We start from the raw sequence: 25,423 nt of genomic DNA, 5'->3' as shown, positions 1-25,423 counted from the left end.
TTTGTGGATAGTTGTTTTCCCATTTTCTTCGACTTTCATGAATACTTCATCCCCAACTTTCCATTTTTGATTACCCAAATAAAGTTTTGCTGGAACATCCATAGAAAGTGATGAGTGTGGAATAATGTTATTATAATTATTCCTAAATGTTTCTAATGAACTTGAATCACTTGTTGTCATTTTTTCAAGTGACGGCCAAAAGCGTTCAATTTTACCATTTTGCTGTGTATTTAAAGGAAATATTTTTATGAGTCCTATTTCTTTTTCCCTTAATAATTCCACAGCTTTATCGCCTACATTTTCACCTCCATTGTCACACCAGACGATAGTGGGGCGACCGTTTAGTTCAATGAACTTTTTTGAACAATTTGAAATAGTTTTTGCATCTTTTGATGAAACAGCCTCAATCCCAACACAATATCTCGAATAGTCATCTATTGCAGCATAAATGTACATTCCCTTAACTTTCTTCCGATAGTGCACATCAATATGCCAGCAAGCATTAGGTACAGTAAATTGGTATCGGCATCTGGCGATAAACGGCTGCTTCGGTTTTTTCGGTTGTACCCACTCTTCTTCATGTAAATTTCACGGATAGAATCATATTTAAAAAGAATTGTTATGTTTGACCCTTTGAGAATATAATACATTTTTGTTACTCCAATAATAATTCCTTTTTGTCTATATTCAAACGGTACATGATATTTTTGAGTTCTTCTTTGTTAACACTAATTAAACTTCTTCCACGTCCTCGTGTAACATTGAGTCCTCTTCTTTTGATTATCCTATATAATGTACCAATAGAAATATCAATAGCCTCGGATGAATTTTTGATTTTTACACTTAATATGGCTTCTCTTATTGTTGCTGTACCGTTGTTAATGTCGCTTACTGCTTCAAGCCATTTTTCGTCGATTTGCTCCAAAATAGTCAAGATTTCCCATACACTCCCCTTCATTACAAGTAAACGGTCGACGCCGATACCACTTTTTCAATCATATGGTGATTAAGAAGATGGTATCGGCTATATCGGCACAAAGTATATCAAAATATTTTACAACTTAATTGGTCACTTGACCTGGGGGAACATTTTTGTCATTATAAGACATGTTCCCTTTCAAATTGAAAAATCTATATGCCAAGAAATTTTTTCAATCGAAATATCAAATGCCAATAATTTGAATGGCTGTTGTCAAAAAAAATTCATTCAAATAATATAATATTTTCAATAGAAAAATCTATGATTATTGCCATTAAATATTTTGTTTCTAAGAAAATCAATCGATTTTCAAAACCCATCAAATTCACAAATTATATCATATGATTACACAATTTTATTATCTTCTCTTGATGATATTAAAGATAATATCATTAAACCTTATAATTATCTCATATTAATGATTTTATTAACAATCTTTTTTATTAGAATGATTTTCTATAAAGAAAATGATATTCAAAACACAACAAAAAGCCAAAACAATTTGTTTATATTTACAATATTTTTTGTTCATACATTCCAAGAGTTTATGGTACCTCCATTTACATTTATCGTAAACTCTGAATACTGAAATGAACAATATAGGGTGTTCAAAAAGTCCTGACCCCCCTCCTATTATCGGCTGTGATAGGTTTATAAATAAAATATTCATATAATTTCAAAATATATTTAATGAAGATTTTGCATACAAATTATGAAATTGATCAGATATTGAAACTGTTATGGTTCCGATATATCATTATTACTTTTATTTTCAAAATAATTTGATTTTTTGTATATAGAGCAAGCGAGAGACCAAATTCAATAACAAAACCCGGTGAAAAAATAACAGATTCCAGTGAGACGATAGAGAACCATACAGTCCGATACAAGCCGATCGAGGAACGATAAGTATAGGAAAAGCTATCGGTAAAAAGAAAATTCAATAACCCAAGAAATAATAGAACAAATTGTATGAGTATACAAAAATCATATTGATTTTTGTAATGCGTGCGAAGCGAGCAAGGGGAGAGCCGGGCCGAAGGGCCCTTCGGGGGCCGTTAGGCGAACCCCCTCCCCGCGGAGGGACCGAGCGATAGCGAGGGGACCGGAGGGGGTTGAACGGCCGGAGGCTGGGCACCGACCCACGCCGGAGGCCTGAGGTATTGCATTCGATTCGAAAAAGTGTATTTAACCCAACATTTAAATGAAAAAATAATTATTACAGGCTTAAGATTTTAAAAAAGAGAAGTATTTTAATTTAGTTTAGTGACTCCAGACAAGAAAGTGTTGCCATTTCGTCACGATCACAAGCATCATAAACCTGCAACACTGTCATCCTATTATACCCATGCGACATTATTCTTCTTACAGCTTGCTCTTCCTCTGGACTTAGTTGCAAGTCGACACCACCAATTCCTTCCGTTAAATTTTGGGGCACCCCAAAATATGGATCCATTTGAATTCCTTGACCAAAATTCGGCCATTCAACGTTTTCAAATGGGATGCCTATGTCTGGTGGTAGTACTGCTCTTTCTTCCGGATTTGGCGCTCCACGAATTACTCTAATCCGAGGAGCTCCTCCTCCTAATTGAATATCATTTTGATCAATAAAATCACTAAAACTTGGCTCACGGTTTCGTGGGTTTGTGTCTTCTGATGTTTCTTCTTCATAACCATCAAGATCTTGATAAAATACATTTTCATCATCTAAGTCATCGTGACTATATTCATCATCATAATCATAGTTGTTAGCATTGTCAGATTCTTCACCATCTAAAAAGTTGCCCATGCCATGTTCTGATCCATGAATTAAGAAATTTGAAAGAGCTTCAAGAAAGTTGTTCGCAATAGGGTTGTTAGCTTGGAGTTCAAGCAAGTTTGTAAGGTCATTGTTCCCTGAAATCTCTTGTAAATGTTGGATTAATGAATGATGGTTTCTTCTGAAATTATTATTACCATTGTTATTGTGTCTAAAGAAATTAGAAATTTGATCCTCCTCATTTATTTGAGTTTTTTGGTTTGAGTAATAATTAGAATAAATTGGATCAGAAAATCCGAAAGCATTTTCAACTTTTGGATAAGATTTTTCTGGGTAAAGTGAGTTATCGAACATTACAATTGGTTGGTCATTTTTATTGATATGATCTGTATCTTGTAATTGTACCCCATTTAAGCAAAATATTGTATGATCGAGAGAAAGATGAGATGTTTCGGCAAGAAGCTTTTTTAAGGAAGACAATGTAATGTCTTCTTTTGATTCTATATCATATGACTTACCAAAAAGATCAAGGATTTTTATTTTCATTTATGGATCTAATAATGTCACTTTTTAAAATTAACATTGTCATTATCGAACAGACTTTGTCAATATTCAAAAAATTTTGGATGGAACAACTCATTGAACACTTAAATATTCTTTTTGCCAATGCAAACAGCAATGATCCACAAATTCAAAGTCAAGCAAATAAAGAAATTTCTGAGATGCTCATGAGTGATCCAATTAAATGTCTCCAAATTTTTTCTTTTTCACTAAGAAACGTCCAAATTCCAATTCACACAAGACGATTTTCAGCAATTCTTATATCCCATATTTTAAAAAATAAAACTTCACAATTTATTGAATGCATAAAACAAGTTTGGGAAACAATGCCTGATCTTGTTAATACACTTAAATCAACTATAATGGAATCTATTCTTGATGCAGATCCTACTGTTCGAAATTGTTCTTGTCATATCTTTGCTTTAATATTTGGGATTGACCAAGGGAATTGGTATGACGCCCTTAAATCCATTTTACTGAACATTGCGAGTCCAAATATCAGACCTAATGGTACTATTGCCATATTAAAAATTTTCAAAGAAATTTTATATACACCAAATTTTCAAATCTATCTTAAAACACCAGAACTTATATCACTTTACAATGATTTTTTTTTCTCAGCAATCACACTTCTTTCATCACCTCTTAATGATCAAACCATTACTACAGAGTTACGTCTCACAGCATCTGAATCAGCTTGTGACTATATTTTATATTTAGGCGAACAAATCTTATCTGATGATCCACTGAGTAAGATATCTATAATTCTTCAAAATATAGTTCCATCACTTCAAGTTGCAGATCTTCAAATATTCCAATGTTTACATAAGATTATGTATATTTTGGTTAAACAATTTTATGGTATAAGTTTCCAATTTATGGGAACAATTTTCATGTACATCCGTAACGGTCTCCTTATGACTCAACCAGAATATCAAAAAATAGCGATTTTCCTACTCCATCAGATCACAAAGTTTGAGTATTCATATGATAAACGCCCACATAATCGAAAAGTTCCCAAGCAAAACCTTATTCAATATTGTTTAGAGAACACTGATTTATTTACATTGTTATTAAACATATTACATAACATTTCAGAGAATGACATTAATATTGAAGATGCTATTGAGCCAAGTCCAAGTAATTATGTTACGGCAACATTACAAATTATGTATATGAATACTCCTGATTTAATATTTCAATTAACGTCACCACACATTATAAATTTATTAGAATCTACATCAAATAATTGGGTTGATAAACATACTGCTGTATTACTTATATGTAGTTTACTTGAACGACCTTATAATGGAATTATATTAGATTTATTAATGAAATCTTTTCCATGTGTCATCGAGTTATGTAAACATAATTATAATAATCATTTACGAGAAACTTCATTATATGTTCTTTCTTGTATCTTATTCCATTATAAAGAAATTATTACAAATCAAGAAATATGTCCAAATCCAGAATTAGTAATTAATTCAATTATCGAAATAATCGATTTAACTCAAATCGAACATCCGAAAATTCTTGAGCGATATTTAAACATAATAACAAATTTAGTGAATGTTTGGGAAATGCCCAATCAAATGCATGAAACATTAATTGGGCAATATTTTCCAATATTATATGAAAAACTTACAACGATATTACAAATATCATTAACAGATCAATATATTAATTCATCAACACTTATAATTTCATTAGTATCTGAAGCACTTAATCAATTAATATTAAATTTACCAATGACTATAGTTGATGAAATATTACCTAATTTATTAGGGATAATATTAAATAATTTGAAACAAACACTTCAAGGAATTTTATCAGGAGATATAAAGTTCACTTTACAAGCAGGTTTTTGTTCGAATATTTCAACAATTATTCCAAGGCTTCGTAATAACTTAGATCCACAACTTGGCCAAATGACAATTACATTATTATTAAATATTCTTTCATGTCGGAATACTTTAATATATGACGAAGGTTTATTAACTTTAGCTGCTTTCGTATATTATCGAACAGATTTAATTAATGAAATATTTGCGACGAAATTCATCGAGTTAATTAATGATGGTTTAATCTCAAAGAATTGTGACGTTGTTAATTCAAGTGTTATATTACTCGGTAAAATGTTCGAGAAATTGGGGAAAGTAATGCAATCAATGTTTGTCCCAGCATTCGAATCATTATATAAATTATTAATGGAAAACCCTTCAATTAGACCAATTCATTCGACTATTATTGGGACAATCGCACAAATGTTTAACTCTTTTTCTGGTAATGAAATTATTATGCAATTCCATGATAAGTTATTTGTGTTAATGAAAACAATTAGAGACTCAACAAAGAATTTAAATTTCGATTTAGATCAAGACGTCCAATACGCAAATGATTTATATAGAGCGTTAAGTGAAGTATATGGTTCTTACGCAAGAAACTTCTACGCAACAAGATTCGGTAATAACGAAAATAATATTAAAATCGAAAAAACGCAAATTTTGGAATTGGCAGAATTGGCAAAATGTATTTTAGCATTGGGTAATGATAATATTGACGATGACGTAATTTTGGAGTTCGAAAAAACTACAAAAATTTTCGCCGAAAATTGTTCAAGAACAAATAACTTAATAATAAATAGATATTATATTCATGAGGTTTTGAAAATTGGAAGAAAAAGTCATAACGAAAAAGTGGCCAAACCTGCCGAGGAGTTGACAAAATATATAAAGGAAAGATAATTTGTTGTAAATAAAAATATGTTTTGTTTTTTAAATAAATAACTATCGTTTTATTATACATAATTTTTGATTTGTTTTTACCCAAAGGTATAAAACATAAAATTAGTCCTTGTTTTGTTTCAATTCTTTCATATAATATTGGTAATTTTGAGTAAATTCAGCTGTTTTCAATATTTTATTGGAAATATCATGTATTCCAGTAAGAGTTAGAGTAAAGTTACAGAAAAAGATACAGCACAGAGGAAATAACTTTTTCTGAGATGTTTCTGTTAACAAACTAACAAATTTGATCCAATTTTCTGTAAATGAAAAAGAAAACCAAATATCATCCATGCTCTCCACCATCAAAGGTCTGACCAGAGCACCCTCAGTTTCATTCAAATTTTGAGGAATTGACTCCACATCGGGAGAAACAAGTACCTCAACAACCAAGAGCAGCAGTGCAGCAATTTTTACCGCAGTAAAGTCCCCAATCTCCAACAAAATTTACAAATTTTGACAATTTCATCAAATCTCAAGAACAAGTTTTATCAGTGCAGCAACAATCATTATTCGGTTCAATAAAAAAGCTAAATTCATTTTTTGAATAATATAAAATTTTTAATGTATCATACAGACTAATTAATAATAACAATATTCATATTTTATCAATACAAACAGAATCTTTTGATATATTCTAACAAATTAATGATAGAAATACATAATCAAATAAAACGTAAATATTGAAAAGTTATAAAAATCAATTAATATTTAATTACTTATCAATCAAAAAATACTAAAGTAACAGAAAAAACTCCCGTCAGCGAGAAAAAACCCCATCCAAAATTACGGTTAAAGAGTTTGAATGACTTTTAATGTTCAAATAAAATTGACTAAAACTTTTAAGTTTTTCGCTTGATTGTTTATTTTCGATGAAGAATGCTGGAAAAAAGTCTCAATTGAAAGGGCCACATGGAACAGTTGATGTTTATCCGGAGATGGTAAAGAGCTGTGCAATAGGCAATTTCTTGAACGGTCTTCTTGAAACGCATGAGTGGTAAAATGCAAAATCAGAAAGAGAACAGGTTCTATTTGCTCTTGAATCTTGCAGAGAAAATGGTTTTTCAGTGAGCCAATATGAACTTGCGAGGTTCTTCGGAATCGAAAGAAACACTGTCCAATATCATATAGAGCATTTTTTCTCTAATTTCGAGAATATCCAAATACCAGGTGGTAGACCTGCTATTCTTGATGAGGATGAGAAGCTTCAGTTGATTGATTGGATTAAAGAAATACTCAAGCTCAGATACTTAGCAACTAACTTACCAAAAAATAGGAGAGTTTATTGAAGATAAGTTTGGTAAGCACCTATCCATGGACACAATCAGACACAGGGTTTACTCTATGAAAGAGTTGAATGTTGTTACTGGGACTCCGATGAAAAGTGAATGAATCTTCAGTGATACTGTAAAAATGAATCAGGATTATGAAGAACTTGAAGCCTCGCTGGAATTCGGTATTCCTCCTGAGTTCATCATCAACATTGATGAATCAGGATACCAAGAATGGGCTAACGCAAGAAATCTCCAGTGCATTGTTCCTATTGGTTATCCAAACATAGCTGTAAGAATCCCCAGGGACAGGACATCAAAAAGAGCAACAATGTTAAATGGGATTTGTGCTAATGGATCTACCATCAAGCCTATGATTGTTCTCTCGCGTGAAACAATCGAAAAGGAACTCCTTGATCATGGTTACACTTTAGATAGAGTTCACATTGGGAGGTGTGACACAGACTACATTAATCAAAAATTATTTTTGCAATGGGTCAAGCAATCTTTTATTCCAGAGATGAGAGCGAATAGAGCATGGTTCCATTACGATGGAACAATGATTATTATAATGGATGGTTTCGGTGTACATTTTTGTGATCAGTTTCGAAAAATTCTATTAACCGATGACATTCATCCTCTACTATTTGCACCCCACAGTAGCAATCAGACTCAGTTTGTCGACCTTCTAATCTTTGGCTTGCAAAAGGCAAAAATGCAGCAAATTAGGATTAACAATCAATTTAACCCACAAACCCAGCAAGTCATTAAGATCCTTGATTCGTGGCAGCGAGTAACAACTCCAATAAATGTAATTGCTGCCTTTCGTCGAGGAGGTCTTATTATCCAACAAAGGAGACTCGTTTCCAGGGTTGATAGATCCCATGCAAAATTCCGATAATTAAATGATGCATATCAATATATTGTTATACTTATAGAACTCCATCATTATTAATAACTGCTATTGACGGAACACCAATAATATTAGAAGGAGAAAAAATAATAGCAAAACCATTAATTGAAGTACATGTTAAATTAGTAAAATAATGTGTATGATCAAGTGTAGATATCAGTGTTCCTTCAATCTCAGTCATTAAAAATGATGGTGTTTCAGAAACAGGTAATTATATAAATATGCATGATAAAAATGGGTATGATACTGATTATACTTGGAAAATACGAGCTTCTGATGATAATTTAGTGATAAAACCAAATCAAGCAGCATATGATTTCAGTTTTATGGAAGAAAAAGGTGTATTCGATTGTAATAGATTAAATGTCACAGAGATAATTTGTTATCACATTTTTCAGAGTATAATAGAAGAATCAGGATATACACATTAATTATTATGAAGAATTTATACAAATGACCCTACTGATAATACAAAATATGGAAGATTATGTTTTGATTCAGTAACACAGAAAAAACAAAGTGATAATCCTTCTAGTGTTATAGATGTTTCATCATATTTTATTGCAAATACATTTAGTACAAATGAAGGTGAATGATATCTCGAACAAATAAATACGACTATTATTCATTATGCCCTAGTTACAGAAGATTTAACACAATTTCAAATTGGTTCATAAGTATTTTTAACAGGCAATGTTTATGCTCTAACCAATGAAGGTAAATATTTCAAAAATACTTCATCAACTGATTGTATTCCATCAGTTAAAACTACAGGTACTTATGAAGAATATTTAGGTATTTGTGTAGCTAAGCATGAAACTGGATATAAAGCTTCAATAGGTGATGTTATTAGAAGAGAAATAGAAATTTTACAAGATACTATTGATTTTGCTACACATGGAGATTTTTATTTTAGAGTAAATAATACTGCAGATTCTGAAATAGGTGATGTAGTATTATTTGATAATAATAAATTATCAGATGATTTAGTAATAACTACTAAAATATTAAATTCAATAGTTGGTAAAGTAACAGGTGAAATTGATGAACATTTATTAAGTGTATTTAAAGAATAAAAATTATTTATTTCATTTTTATTTTTTACAATGGAAGAACGTGAACCAAAAAAAAAACCTAACATTAATAAATCATCAATAGATGAAGTACGTCGATTAGCCTTACTTAATGATGAAGGACCTGCTAAAGAGCCTTCTTTTTACGAATTTTTAATGCAAAATTTAGAATTGATATTACGTATTCTGAAATTTAATTTATCATAAAATAATTTTTTAAAACTAATGGATGGTGCAACAAAATCTGTTAGAAATGGGGTTCCAATATCGCCAACATATAAAATTCAATTTAAGTCTATGATAGAATATTATCAAATCATTATGAATAGATTTATTATAAATTTTTTAAGAAAAACTCAAATTAATACAAAATTAGATTTTGATGAATTCAAAAAATTAATTAATGATATTATTAAAAAAATATAATATAGATTATATCGATGGACATATAGGTTTATATACATTAAATGAATATTATAACTATTATAAATCTATTATTTTAAAATATACACCTTTAAGAATATTACTTCATAAAATATTTGCAAAAGAAGTAGAAAATGATTTTAAAAATGGGAAACCTAAAACTATACAAGAATTTATTAATTTCTTAATTACAAAATTAACTAACTTAAATATACAACAAAATATTCCATTAGATTATGCTTATTCATTATATATTTCATATTATTTTTATCATTTTAGATATGTAACTCCAAATGAATTTTACAATATTTATGAAGATGAACAAAATATTAATACAGGTTTTAAAACATTAAATAAAAATAAATATTTATTTAAAAAATTAAATATACCTTATAGTATTGATTATACAAATTTAGGTAAAATAAAACGGAATATAAATTATTTTCCTTTCAAATTAAATAAAAAATATCAATTAAAATATATTGGAGGTAATGGAGAATATCAAATGGATTTATTTTTTTCACATAGTGATGAATTTAATTATGATTATTGTTATTTATTAGCTGTAGAAGTACAAACTAGATATTTATTTGGTACTTTTACTAATATTAAAATAAACGATAAACATTATAAAAAAATCAATCGAAAGTGTAGCTAAAGCTTTATTTGAACTTTATGGTACAGGTTTATTTAATCCTAAAATTATTCATTGTGATTCAGAAACAACATTTTTATCAAAACCTTTACAATATATTTCAAATTATTTAATTGGTACTAAAATAATTCTTTTTAAAAAAATAATAATTAAAAATGAATCTTATCCTATACATTCATCTTTAGCTATAATTAATAGAATTTGTAGAACTATTAGAGATATGGCTGATAATATGGGTTTAGAGTGTATTGAACCTCATGATATGAATAAAATAATACATAATTATAATTATACTTATCATAAAACATTATCTAAATCAAATCATAAAAAAATATCACCATATGAAGCTAAAATAAAACAAAAATCTTTTGGTTTACCTTTACATGAATTAAATTATAAAATTATGAAACAAAAAGGATTTTATTTACCTACTGGTACAACAGTAACAGTTTATAACACAGATCAATTAAAAAAGAGATCAAAAATATTACCAGATATTTATATAGTAGATAATTTCGATAAAAATAAATTTAATATACATAATAAAATAGGTATAAAAATGTCAGTACCAAGATATTTATTAAATCCAGTTCCAAATGCAATTAATATACCTTCAAAAGAAGATAAAATATTCCCTTCAAGATGAGGAAATATTAGACCTACTGGCGAAATATCGTATTGGCATAGTAATTCTGATATTAATAAATAAATTCTTTTTCTAATGATATATCGAATTCATCCATTAATGTGTTATATTCTTTATTATATTGTGAACTAAAATCATAACCATTAATCTTAATTGAGCTAACTTTTTTAATTGGATTTACATGTTTTAAAACAACCAGGTTCAGGATCTTCATAACTTAATCTAACTTGATTAAAATCAATTTCTAAAATTAAACTTATAGCTTGTACTAAATCATTAGCATTAATTATAATTTCATCACTATTATCATTAAATTTGCTATTAATTTCATATTATTTGTTTTTAATATTGCACTAAATGTTAAAGCTATATGTTTATATAAAGCACTAGCATTACCAGTATTAAGTTTAGTTTCTCTTGTAATTATTTTTGGTGTTTTTTCAATATTTTCAGGATTAGGATAATGTGGATGTACTTCATTATTGTTATTATTAATAATAACTTTACAATTAACACTAGAACTTTTATGTTCAGTATTATTTTTCCATACATGAAGCGAGAAATCACTAATCTTAATCACAAATAAATAATGATGTAAAAAATTTGTGTTTATTGATCTACTAAGCAGCTAATGCATTAGGTTTACCAATCATTATCTTTACATAATTTTTGACTGCATCAAACATTATATTTTCATGATTATATTCATTTAACAAATCAGTAACAACTTTTTTACATGCAGTCGAATAATAACTTTCACCTGTTTGTGGCATTTTATATTTTTTACCTGTAGAAATATTTGGAATATTATGTTGTTGTAATAAAACTTTTACTTTGAGAATAACCATTGTTTTAAATAATGCAGAAGATAGTTGTAGCATTGGACAATAAGCCTCAATTCTTGCAAGATATTCAGTATTTTCTATAAATTTATTTCTGAATTCATCATATGCATCTTTAACAAGTAAATATGTAAATACTGTATTTGCTGACCTTCTTCTTCGAGTACTATGTAATTTATTAATATTCATAACATCAGTATCTTTATAAAAGTTATCATTAGCCCTTTTCACTTTTTCCCTAAAGTCATTATATGCAGAATTATATGTAACAATTGGATCATCAAATGGTTTTGGATAATTTACTTCTCTTACTTCACTATTTAACCATTCATTGAAAGATTTAATATTATTTCCATCTGCTCTATGTTGTCTTCTTTTTGTAGGATTACCATAATTCTTTTGTAACTAATCCATATATGCTACTTGATAAGGATCTTGTTTTTTGACTGTCCATCCTTTAACAAATTTAGCTCTTTTATGTTGATCTCTTATAATAATATCTGGAATTACATCTTCATTAATATCTTCTTCTTTAACTGACCAATGATATCTTGCATCTTTATTCTTATTATGTTTGTTAACATATTCCAAAGCACCGTTATATGTTTGTGCATCTCTAACTTTTCTAACATCTTTTTTTAAATCAAGAATAAGATGCGCTAAAGCTTTCATATTCTCATCAAATAATGTTCTATCAGATCCAATAAAATGATAATGACTTAAATCATCATCAAAAATATATTGATCTTTTCCAAATGTAATATATTTTCTTGGAGATTCTGGTTCAACACGTGATGGGTATAAACGTGAACCATCTGCATTTCGTCGTCTAGGTGTTTCATATCTCACAACCTGTTGCATTAAAATAAATGATTTTGAAAAAAATTTTTTTATTCAATTTTTATTTTTTGATTATTAACGTCGACGATCATTTTTTGATGTCCCGACAGTTTTTGATAAACGGAATAAATTTGATCTTCAGTATAAGGCAATGGTATTTGTTCAATCATATATCTTAATTGTTGTTTAGAGAAATTAGGAAATATAAATATAGTACTTACATTAGCTTCAACTTCAGCAGGTAAAGATTTCCAAAATTGTACAGCGAAAAATACAGAACATTGAATATGAGCTAATTTAGTAAATAATTGATTAAAATAATTAGTAGGTTTTTTGAATAAAGGACTATTAGCACAATCTTCAAAAAATATTATAGTATGTAAAGTTAAATTATTAAAATTATTAATATATAATTTTTCAAATAATTCAGATATTTGATTATCTAATATTTTATTTTCCCAATGATTATTTTTAATTTCATTATAAAATTGTTTCCATTTTAATATATCTTTAACTATATCTTCTGCTTGATTTTCAGCTACATATAATATTGGAATCTTTATTAAAGGTTTTAATGATTCAAATGTAGGATCATTTTCTAATCCATTTTTATTAATATAAATTAATAAATGAGTTCTAGGACTAATATTACTAATTTTAATAATTTCTCTAATTATACATTGAGTTTTCCCACTTCTTTTTCTACCTAATGCTATATTTAAAGAATTATAAGGTACATTCACCACTGGATGAATTTCACTTATTAATTCTTCATTTAATTTAGGTTTATTTTTATATAAACAATAAGCAATCATATTATCTATGACATCAATATTAATATCGTTTTCCATAAAATAAAATAATTTTATAAAATCAATTCATTATTATTAATGGAAGCTCTTTATACATGCTTTGCACAAGAATTTAAAGATTGTGATTTTAGTGCTATAAATATTAAACCTTCCTTTTCTATCGTTAAAAATAAAAATGTAATAACTTTAACTATAACTGTATATAATAAATATCATAATTTATTAAGAAAACAAATTTATAAATTTATAGATGAAAAATATCATCCTACTATAAAGAATAATTTACAATATATGACATCTGAACGATTAGGTCAAATATATCAGATATCTAAAATGGAATTATTAAATCAAATATTCAATAATGATTTCAATAAATATAATGCTTATTTAGGTAAATCAAATGTATTACAACAATATGCTAATTTATTAACACAACAAACTCAAGAAGAAAACACTCAAAATGAAAATAATTATTAATAAAATAAAAATCGGAGTAAGTCATTTTTTACTTATTTAATGACCTCCTGGTGGATCTTATGGCCTTTTAGGACTTTTCCGTGAAAGTGGAGGTCTAGTCCTAGGCTCAACCACTATTAGGTTAGGGTGTTTCTTGGCATACACGATCTTATCGGGAGCTCTGGTTCTTGGTACACCTGGTTCGTCGTCCTCCCGAGGACGTGGTGCCATTATGGCTACTGGCTTTAAAACGGGGTCATTTAGAAAGATTTCCTCAGTATCCGGATGAATGTTATCTAAGTACTGCTTTTTATTTTGAATGTTTCTTGACTTTTTGAATATCCCTGTAGCGAATTTAGTTCCAACACCTTTTCATAAATTGACTATCTTCGTCAGGGTTAGTGTCTTTCATCAATTCTTTTTTCGACATTTTATAACAACTTTACCACAACGAAAATGAACTGTAATAAGGTATTATTATGACAAATGAAAGAGACAAAATGATTTAATGAGTTGCAGCTATAAAATGTGTGACATGTTGCTCCATCGTGTTGTCAGAGCCATTGACAATGTCCATAGTGCGCATCCATGCTTGGAATGGGTCCGGTTCCATCGATTAGCTCATCAATGTATACCTCTGAATTTATATTCCATTTGACACAGATCAATGGATTTCTATTTGTAGCTAATTCCTCCATACATCATGACTTTTGATGTAAATTTAAGTTTCCTGTGTTGTACGGCTTCTAAATAGCTTTCGTTTTTTCTTCTCCAAAGCCACCGATGAGAATTGTCCAAGTAAAAGCTCGATTCATCTGTGAAAAGGACATTTTCCCAATTCGTGTTGGTTTGAAGATATTTTTGGCAATAAGCAATTCTGTTTTTACGCTGAGCATCAGAAACAGCAAAGGTTTCAACTGGTGGAAAATATCGAAAACGAAGTTTATGCCTAATACTTCAAATTTTACCATAGGAAATTGGGCCCAAATTAGGATTTTGGCGAAAAATATCAACAATTGTTTTTGTTGAAATTCTATGGTTGCTGTTTGTCAGACTTCGAACTTCATCAAAGTATTGATCTTCTTCTCTAATTAGTGGACGACCAATACGCTTTGATTGCTGAAAAACAGTTCCTTGGTTCAATTCTGCCCTAATTTTTGATAATATTAAAAAAATATTGAAAGAGAATAAAGATCTAATGTTTCGCAGAAAAATAATGCTATTAATCGATCATTCTGTTATGCAGAAAATACTATTCATTAAATTTAATTTTTATTTGTTATTTTAACAAAAATTATAAAACAAATTTTTGCATTAATACATTCCTATTATATCCTTCATTTTATTTGCCTCTTCTACATTCCAAACCTTTAAATAATGTGCTTCTGTATTAAATACGTATTTTGCGGTTGGAATTAAATCAGAAGGACTAAAAATCAGATACAAATATTTCAAAGTTTCTGCCAAGAAATATGAGTCCATTATATCTTCATGCAAAGGCATATCATTATCTACGTTTTTTAAAGTAGCGAAACCATTTTCAACTTTACAACTTTTGATAATACTATTAAATATATCCCAAGCATAATCTCTATATTTCTTTAAACCAGTGAATCTATATAAAACAAATAAAGATTCGATAGTTTCAGGTCTAAGTTTATAATAAGGATCACATGACCTTAATACATTTTCACCATTTATTCGAACACACTCTGGCATCAAACCAGACTTTTGTGATTTATATAATTTATAATAAGTTGTAGCAAGTTCATCAGCAAGTTTTAAATCCTCGATTGCATTTGGATTCTTCTTAACAGATCCAATAGCAAACATTCCTGCTGCAAACGTTACAAGATGAGTCATCATATTATCTTTATTACCTTTATTTGTTCGTGTTAACCACGTCCAATTTCCATTTTTTGTTAGAAGTTTTGTTTTAATGTCGTTAGTAGTTAAAAGATAATGATTAAGCATTTCACTTTGTGTACCATGAGTCATTAAATATATTTTAATAAGATATTCATAAAATGAATCAGACATACTATCAACAGAACGAATATCACTCATTGATGATCCATCTTTGGTGTTAATACGTTCAGGTAAAAGTCCTTCATTAGGATATTTTATAAACAAGTTTTTGTGAATCTTTGATGCGATTTTGGCATACTTTGGATCACCAGAGAGTAGAGAAAGTGTATAAAATTCAAGTTGTATGGAGCCTAGATCAGAAAGAAGACATTCAATATTTCCATGCGATTCTGCATGAAAAGTGCCTTTGTTATCTTGATGAAAAGAAACATAAGTACGAAAATAACCACTGTTGGTTTCAAAAACAGGAAGAAGTGAATCAGCAAGAAAAATCGCTTTTTCAAGAAATAATGAATCATGAGTTTGTTGATATGTAGTTAGAAAAGAACAAAGGTGTCGTATAATAATTTCAAATACTGAGTATTTTTGAGTTCCAAGAGTAAAATTATCTAAAACCCAAGATCGGGAAAGATTAAATTCATCGTATAAACCCATGACTAGAAGCGTATCAAGTGAATCTGTGATGGTAAGGCCACCACTAAAAACATTAAAACCTTTTTTACTGATGGGAGAAAGGAAATCTTTTCCCCAAGCATAACGTTTATAATTGTACCAAGCAAATAAAAATGCTTCTTTTATGGCCTGTTGCTTTTCTTTGTCAGCTTCAAGCTTAGGAAAGATAAAATCATATAGATTTGAGTAATGGATATCAGTTTCGACATGTCGATGAATTTCATTTGTTGAATTATTCATACTAGTAGTGGCATTTGGTTTGTTCGATTTATAGTTGGAAGATTGATAATTATAATTATTTGATTTGATTGTATAAAATGCTGAAAAGTTAAGCAGCCAAATTGTAATGAACGTGCTGTAAATCAAAAACTGATATGTGCTTTTATTAGTGCGGAAGTTAAACCTTTTTAAAATCAAAAAGTTTTGGCCGTTCAGATAGCAAATAAACGGTTTCCTCACATAAAATTATTATAATAGGTATTGCAATGTAATTTATTTCGATGAGTACTATATCATTAGGTTTATGATTATGAGATGATGGAGTAAATCTTGATGGTTTATGTGTTAAATCATTATAACTATGGCTAATTATCCAATAGATAATTATTTGGATTTATTTATATTTATAGTAGTAAAACAATTTATATTACAATTTATATTAAGTTTTATCTTAAAAAATCACATTCATCCATGTATTAATAGACCCTAATTAATTAAAAAATGCATCGCCCGGGAATCGGACCCGGACCCCCAGCTTGGCAAGCTGAAATTCTACCATTAGACCAGCGATGCTGACAAATTCTTACAATTATTATATTACCATTAATCCATTATCATTATATTTGAGGATTTTTTTATAATATTTTTCAGTGCCTAAATTTAGGTCAAAATGTGTTAATTATATCTATCACTCCACACTTTCATTTAACTGTGCAAAATGTCATCCATCTTCCGGAAAATACTTAAACACTACAACTTTATGGTCACCTGGTCTGAATCCATCCCACTATTTATTTAAATGTTCGAGAAAAACTTCATCTAGGTTTCCTCATCTTCTAGCCCGACGGGATATTCCTGTCCCAGAAGGGCCCCATGCCCAAATATTTATATTACTTTATTATCCTTAATAACACTGCTCTTGTTTCATATGAGAAATATACCTGTTATCTATTTTATTTTGATAAAATGATTCCACTTGATATAAATTTTCACATTTTGCAGGTTTTAACTTCATGATATCTTCTAACATTTTTTTAGTTTTTTCAATTTTATCTGAATAATTCCTGATTTTAATAATACATTCATCGTATTTCCATGTTAATTTAGTTTGTCACATATTTAACACAAGATGCTTCATCTCCTATAGCAATATCTAACCAACTTTCTGAAAATGAACCTTTTACTGTATTCCTATACAATCTTTGACAAAATTTCACATAAATATGATAATAAAGAGTCCCAGTGTTTGAACCATATTCTTCAATAATAACAATATAATCTATATATTTGAATAATAAATTTTTTTTGATATCATTGATGTAATTATCATTTGGATTGTTAACGATAATTATCCATCTCTTTGCCCTCGGTTTTAAGTTTTGATATTCCATATCTAGTGAGTGAATTCATTTCTGTATCCGATTTTTTTCAATTGAAATTTTATTTGATGATTGAACAAGAAAAGTGACAATAGAACAGAAATAAACCTATGTTAAAGCGTTTAGTTGTTTTAAATATCAACAAACTAATATATAACTCACACATATCAAAATTAAATTAAAAATTTGTTTATGGTTTTTTATTCAAACTCATTTTCGGCCTGTTCATTTTGTTTTGTTTGAATATAAGGATTTATATGAAATGTAGGTCCACCATCTGGCCATTTATCCAAACCAAATAGCATTACATTATTTAAAGACTTCACTCTAGATAAAGCCACATAAAGTGATCCATGGGCGAAAGCCTTTTCACCGATATCAATTGCACATTTTTCATTTTGATCATCAAAATGATTTTTGTGAGCCATACAATTCATCTGGAAATTTGAATGCGCATTCAATTTTGAGAGAACGCGAAACTTTTTGAGAGGAACGATAGCACTTTTTATACCACTTTTCACATAAACCTATCAAAAACCTCGTATAACCAACACGAATTGTCCCCGGTTATGTTTGGTCGGACATTTATCCTATTCAATTTATCTTTGGTTGGAGGTTAGTAGTCAAAAAACGACGGTCATTGTTTGGTCGCATGGCAAACTTATTTCAATACACCAATGGGAAGTATACACAATTTTTAAAATGTCACCTCATCACTTCACTATCTATGAATACAGAGTTCTATACAGTTACAAAAATTGCTGATTTTATCGAAGAAAAAGACCCAGATGCTACAGCAGTAGCTTTATTTTTTGAACCAAAAGATGATAAATTAGGAGAAGTTGACAATGCTCAAAGCAATACGAAAAAGACAATTTATGTTACTAATGTTTTTTCTTCATTATGGTCAGTAGAACAAAATGTTAAAGAATTAAATAAACAAATAAATAATGTTTATTTTATTTATTTTCTTTTTCATAAGGTATAACATATATTTCACTATTTTGTCTTAAAGCTGAAAATGGTATTGGTTTCTCAAATATAATTGCATTCGTAAATGATACCCTTCTCTGTTTTACTATATCTTTTAAATTTGTAATTTCAGGAATATCTAACCTATTTTTGTTATAATAGGTTTCTATAACCTCAGGTTTATAATTAGACATAAATAAAAATGATTTAAATTTTATTAAATTACAATGAATTTTTGAAACTAAACTATGACAAATGGGACGCAGGCGTCCTTTAAGGACGCCTGGGATTTGGCATAGTTTAGTTTCAAAAATTCAAAACAATATATATATATATAAATAATATTTTATTATTTCTTTTGTCCAACTAGTGCATTTGCTACACCATCTATAACAGGTGAGAATTTATCTGCTATTTTAATTCCTTTTGCAATAGCACCTGCATGACCAGGTAAATTTTCAATTCCAGGTATTTTACCTACTGTATTTACAACAGGTTTAGCTACTTTATTCCAAACATTTCCAATAAATCTACCGACTGGTTTAATAATTTTATTTTTAATCCAAGCACCAGCTTTTTTAAATCCGTTTTTTATTTTGTTCCAAAAACCCCACGCCATAAATAATAATAAAAATAAATATTTATTTCTTTATATATAAAATGCAGGATGTAAATTAGACAGGATCTTATCATTTGCTTCCATACCTACTGGTTTAAATATAGGAGCTATTCTATCACCTACTTCAAATATTTTATCTACAGGTAATTTCTTTAAAGGTCCTATCTTTTTAATATATTCTTTATGTTGTTTTGCAAATTCATAACCTTTCGCAATATGAGGACTAATTTTTGTGAAGCCTTCTTTCACTTTTTTAAGTAAAGATCCTATTTTCTTTATACCTGATTTAAATTTATTTTACAACCCCCACGCCATTAAAAATTATGAAAAATATTTTTCATTTTTATTAATGTATTATAATAATACTCAATCTAAAAATGAACAAAATGATCAAGGTAATGTTGAAGCTTATTTTGATCGTCTTAAAGATTGAATTGCTAAAAATGATGGTACTCGTTCTTTTATTTTAAGAACTGAAGATTGTCATGATCAAAATGCACCATTTAATCAATCTCAAGAAACTAGATTAAGAATTACTCATGGTGATCATATGATTTCACAAATAACTGAAGGTTTTATTAATTTTTAAAATTAGAATAACTGTACAATTATCAAAAGCTATTTCATCTGGTAATTTACAAGATCCTGAAAATTTAGCTAAAATATTTATAGGTTTTAAGAGTTCTAATCAATTATTAGATCAATTACAAATTATGTCTAATAAAATATCTACTGGTTATCAACAAAATGAATGTTGTCGTGAAGGTTATTGTTATTCTACAATTAAACCCTATGCTGAAAAGAAAACTAGGAAATATACACATTCTTTATATGAAAATGTTTCAGAATATTCTCAATCTGTTTGTGGTACTTATGTTGATTTAAATACAATTGCAGATGGAAATAAACATGATATCGAATTTGAAATGAATCTTCCATTTGAAGATATATTAGCTTTACAAGCATTTGATTTATATCCAAATAGATTAGTTGGTGATATAGAATTAAAGTTTTATGTTATTCAAAATGGTTTAGTATGGTGTCAAGTAGATCCACGTAAAATTAAAGAAGTTAAAGAATTTTTAGAAGATTCTACTATTAATGCTATATTTAATAATTTACCTTTATTTACTCATGGTTTTACTCAAATAGGTAATTCTGCTAATATTACTACTACATTTAAATGTGATACTGAAACTAATCATACTATTGATACTGCAACTGAGAATGTTTCTTTATATTGTACAGGTTTAACAGTAGTTTCATGTAAATCTAATATGTTTGGATTTGGAGTTAAAGAAGAAACTTTAAATAAAATAGCTCAAATACTTCAACAACCTGGAGGTTTAATAATTCCTTCACAACAATTAGATTATAATGCATTTGCTTTAGCTGCTACTGAATCTGGTATACAATCTACTATTAATATGCCTTTATTTAATGTTACAACTATTACAGTTGTATTTCCAAAACATGCTAATGATTATACTTGTTTTGATAATCCTATTTATAATAATGTACAATTAACTATTGCAGGTCAAAATTATCCTGATGAACCAGTAAGTACTTTAGGTGCTAGATTTTTACAATATCAATTAGTTAAAAGAAATAGATCCATATCATATGAAGAAAATTGTCGGTAATTATAATAATACTTATCATAAAACATTAAGTCAATTAAATCACAAAAAAATTTCACCAATAGATACTTTTAAACAAGGAAAATCTTTTGGTTTAGAGTTACATAAATTAAATGATAAAATTATGAAACAAAATAGATTTAATTTACCTCCTGGTACAACAGTAACAGTTTATAATACAGATCAACTAAAAAAGAGATCAAAAATATTATCAGATATTTTTATAGTAGATAATTTCGATAAAGGTAAATATAATATTCATAATGAAGAAGGAATAAAAATGTCAGTACCAAGATATTTATTAAATCCTGTGCCTTATCCTATTAATTTTAATAAATAAATACTTTTTCTAATGATATATTAAATTCATCCATTAATGTGTTATATTCTTTATTATATTGAGAACTAACATCATAACCATTAATCTTAATTGAGTTAACTTTTTTAATTGGATTTACATGTTTTAAACATCAAGGTTCAGGATCTTCATAACTTAATCTAACTTGATTAAAATCAATTTCTAAAATTAAACTTATAGCTTGTATTAAATCATTAGCATTAATAATAATTTTTCCACTATTATCAATTAAATTTGCTATTAATTTCATATTATTTGTTTTTAATATAGCACTAAATGTTAAAGCTATATGTTTATATAAAGCACTAGCATTATCAGTATTAAGATCAGTTTCTCTTGTAATTATTTTTGGTGTTTCTTCATTAACTTCAGGATAATGTACTGGTGTTTCACTATTGTTATTATTAATAATAACTTTACAATTAGCACTAGAACTATTATGTTCAGTATTATTCTTCCCTACATGTGGTGAGAAATCACTTATTTTAATAATAAAAAATAATGATTTTAAAAATTTTTTATTCGAAACCACGTTTAGTGTTAATATATTTATATAATGATGATTTAACATCTGCAAATTTATTCTTATCTAGTAAAATCTCAGAAACTGCTTGCTTTGAAGCACTTGTCCAATAATTTTCTCCTGTATCTTCTCTAATATATTTCTTAGCTGTTTTCTCATCTTTAATATTTTGACCTGCCAATATCTTATTCATTCTTGTTTTTATAATGTCATTATAAAATTTAGCAGATACACTAAGTATTGAAAACATTCTTTTAATCATAGCTAACTTTACAGGAAGTTGTTCATCATTAGCATTATTCTTTTGATAATCTTTAAGATAATCATTATAAATTGGCTTAATAACATATCTAGTAAACACTTGATTTGCTGTTCTCCTTCTTGGTTTGTGTGTTTTATAAACATCTCTAACACCTGTATCTTGATAATACTTTAAATTAAATTTATCAACAGTATCCATAATTTGTCTACCTTCTGGGGTAGGTTCTACCCTAGGATCATCAAATGGCTTATTATCATCATATGTAACTTTTCTTATATATTTATCCATAAATTCATCGAAATCCTCTATATGTTGACCTTTTGCTCTCAAAAGTTTTCTATTTTGTGGACTACCATATTTTTGTTGTAAAAATCTTATATATTGACTTTCATATAGGTCATGTTGTTTAACCGTCCATCCATTTACAAATTTTGCTCTTTTATGTTGATCTGCAACTATAACATCTGGAATACCATCCTTATTTATATCTTCTTCAATTGCAGTCCAATGATATCTTGGATCCTTTTTATCTTTATTATGTTTTTCAACTAATTCTCTTGCACCATCTATTGTTTGAAGCTCTCTAATTTTTTTAACATCTTTCTTTAAATCAAGAATAAGATGTGCTAATGTATCCATATTTTCATCCAATATAACATTACTTCCTCCAGTATATTTATATTTTGATTTATCTTCTATAAAATCATACATTTTACCACCAGGAGTTCTAATGTGATATTCAGGAGGTCTTGGAGGTGGTGGTAAACTTTTGGTATTTGTTCTTCTTTTTTGATATTTTCCGTCCACTTTTTCATAACCCAATGGTGGAATTTCGTTAGACAAAATTGGTTTAATGTCGTCGATAGTTATTGTTGGCTGCACTGATGAAAAATGATCTACATATTCTGTTTCTTCCAAAGCATCATCCTTTTGTACTTCTGGATGAAATGGAGCTAGTTCGTCAAAAAACGGATGTTGAATATTTTGTAAATACATCAATATATTGTCCCATAAAGTATTCTGAGCTATATTGGTTGTTTTTAATGTTTGCCATATTTTTATTTGATTATTGAGATCATTTATAGTTTTATCGGTTTGTTGATTTTTCCATTCTCTTAAGTTATCTTAAGCACCATTCATATCGACCCCCAGAACATTGAGATAAGTAGCTATTTAATTATCTATACCCCTTTCTCTATATGACATTAAAAAAAAAATGAATTTTGATTTATCATTTTTTATTCAATTTTTATATTTTGATTATTAACATCAATAAATATTTTTTGATGACCAGATAATTTTTGATAAACTGAATAAATTTGATCTTTAGTATAAGGCAATGGTATTTGTTCAATCATATATCTTAATTGTTGTTTAGAGAAATTAGGAAATATAAATATAGTACTTACATTAGCTTTAACTTCAGCAGGTAAAGATTTCCAAAATTGTACAGCGAAAAATACAGAACATTGAATATGAGCTAATTTAGTAAATAATTGATTAAAATAATTAGTAGGTTTTTTAAATAAAGGACTATTAGCACAATCTTCAAAAAAATATTATAGTATGTAAAGTTAAATTATTAAAATTATTAATATATAATTTTTCAAATAATTCAGATATTTGATTATCTACTATTTTATTTTCCCAATGATTATTTTTAATTTCATTATAAAATTGTTTCCATTTTAATATATCTTTAACTATATCTTCTGCTTGATTTTCAGCTACATATAATATTGGAATCTTTATTAAAGGTTTTAATGATTCAAATGTAGGATCATTTTTTAATCCATTTTTATTAATATAAATTAATAAATGAGTTCTAGGACTAATATTACTAATTTTAATAATTTCTCTAATTATACATTGAGTTTTCCCACTTCTTTTTCTACCTACTGCTATATTTAAAGAATTATAAGGTACATTCACCACTGGATGAATTTCACTTATTAATTCTTCATTTAATTTAGGTTTATTTTTATATAAGCAATAATCAATCATATTATCTATGACATCAATATTAATATCGTTTTCCATAAAATAAAATAATTTTATAAAATCAATTCATTATTATTAATGGAATCTCTTTATACATGCTTTGCACAAGAATTTAAAGATTGTGATTTTAGTGCTATAAATATTAAACCTTCCTTTTCTATTGTAAAAAATAAAAATGTAATAACTTTAACTATAACTGTATATAATAAATATCATAATTTATTAAGAAAACAAATTTATAAATTTATAGATGAAAAATATCATCCTACTATTAAAAATCCTTTACAAAATATAACACCTGAACAATTAGATCAAGCTTATCAAATATCTAAAATGGAATTATTAAATCAAATATTTAATGATAATTTTGATGAATATAATGCCTTTGTAAATAAATTGAATGTTTTACAAAATTATGCTAACTCAATGATGCCTCAAAATCAAAATGATCAAGCTCAAAATGTCTTATAAAATAAAACTTAATGTCATTAATATTTTTTGACGTTTGAAAAGTGACACATTTGACTGAATAAATGTACAATGATTTTTTTATGTAATTTTTATGGACAGGGAATCAGTGTAAAAAAAATGAATTGATTTTGATCGTATTTACCCACTTTTGAATTAACGATAGATTCAATTTTTACAGTTATGTACTAACTTAAGATATAAATTAATTTATCGAGATCATGGGAAACAATCAGTAAACTATTTAAACAGGAAATATTTGATAGTACAGTCTTTATTCAGTTCAAAAAGTCATCGTGATCAAAACTCTCAGAAAACAACATTATCGCTATTCAATTTTATGATCCTATATTTCTTAATTCCTAAAAGAAGTACTCAATATTTGAAAAAGTTTGTGTTTCAAAATAATAAAAAATATATCAAAA

The 25,423-nt window shown here is 27.8% G+C and overlaps 3 protein-coding genes across 3 annotated transcripts; 1 reads left to right on the top strand and 2 right to left on the bottom strand.

The window, feature by feature from the left end:
* Positions 1–2,237: 2,237 nt before the first annotated feature.
* GO595_008921 (uncharacterized protein) lies at positions 2,238–3,284 on the bottom strand (the record flags this gene model as incomplete). The annotated part of the gene is made up of 1 exon (XM_067922549.1): positions 2,238–3,284. The coding sequence occupies one exon, from the start codon at positions 3,282–3,284 to the stop codon at positions 2,238–2,240; it is 1,047 nt and encodes a 348-aa protein (XP_067770915.1).
* A 4,214-nt stretch (positions 3,285–7,498) lies between these two features.
* On the top strand, positions 7,499–8,257 carry GO595_008920 (DDE-domain-containing protein; the record flags this gene model as incomplete). Its single annotated transcript, XM_067922548.1, has 1 exon — positions 7,499–8,257. The coding sequence occupies one exon, from the start codon at positions 7,499–7,501 to the stop codon at positions 8,255–8,257; it is 759 nt and encodes a 252-aa protein (XP_067770914.1).
* A 14,005-nt stretch (positions 8,258–22,262) lies between these two features.
* On the bottom strand, positions 22,263–23,525 carry GO595_008919 (uncharacterized protein; the record flags this gene model as incomplete). The annotated part of the gene is made up of 1 exon (XM_067922547.1): positions 22,263–23,525. One exon carries the CDS (start codon positions 23,523–23,525, stop codon positions 22,263–22,265), a length of 1,263 nt encoding a protein of 420 aa, XP_067770913.1.
* Positions 23,526–25,423: the final 1,898 nt, after the last annotated feature.

This window comes from Histomonas meleagridis (assembly GCF_020186115.1).
Source record: "Histomonas meleagridis strain 2922-C6/04-10x chromosome Unknown contig_79, whole genome shotgun sequence".
NCBI classification, from domain to species: Eukaryota; Parabasalia; order Tritrichomonadida; family Dientamoebidae; genus Histomonas; species Histomonas meleagridis.
This window is presented reverse-complemented; position numbering and strand designations above follow the sequence as displayed.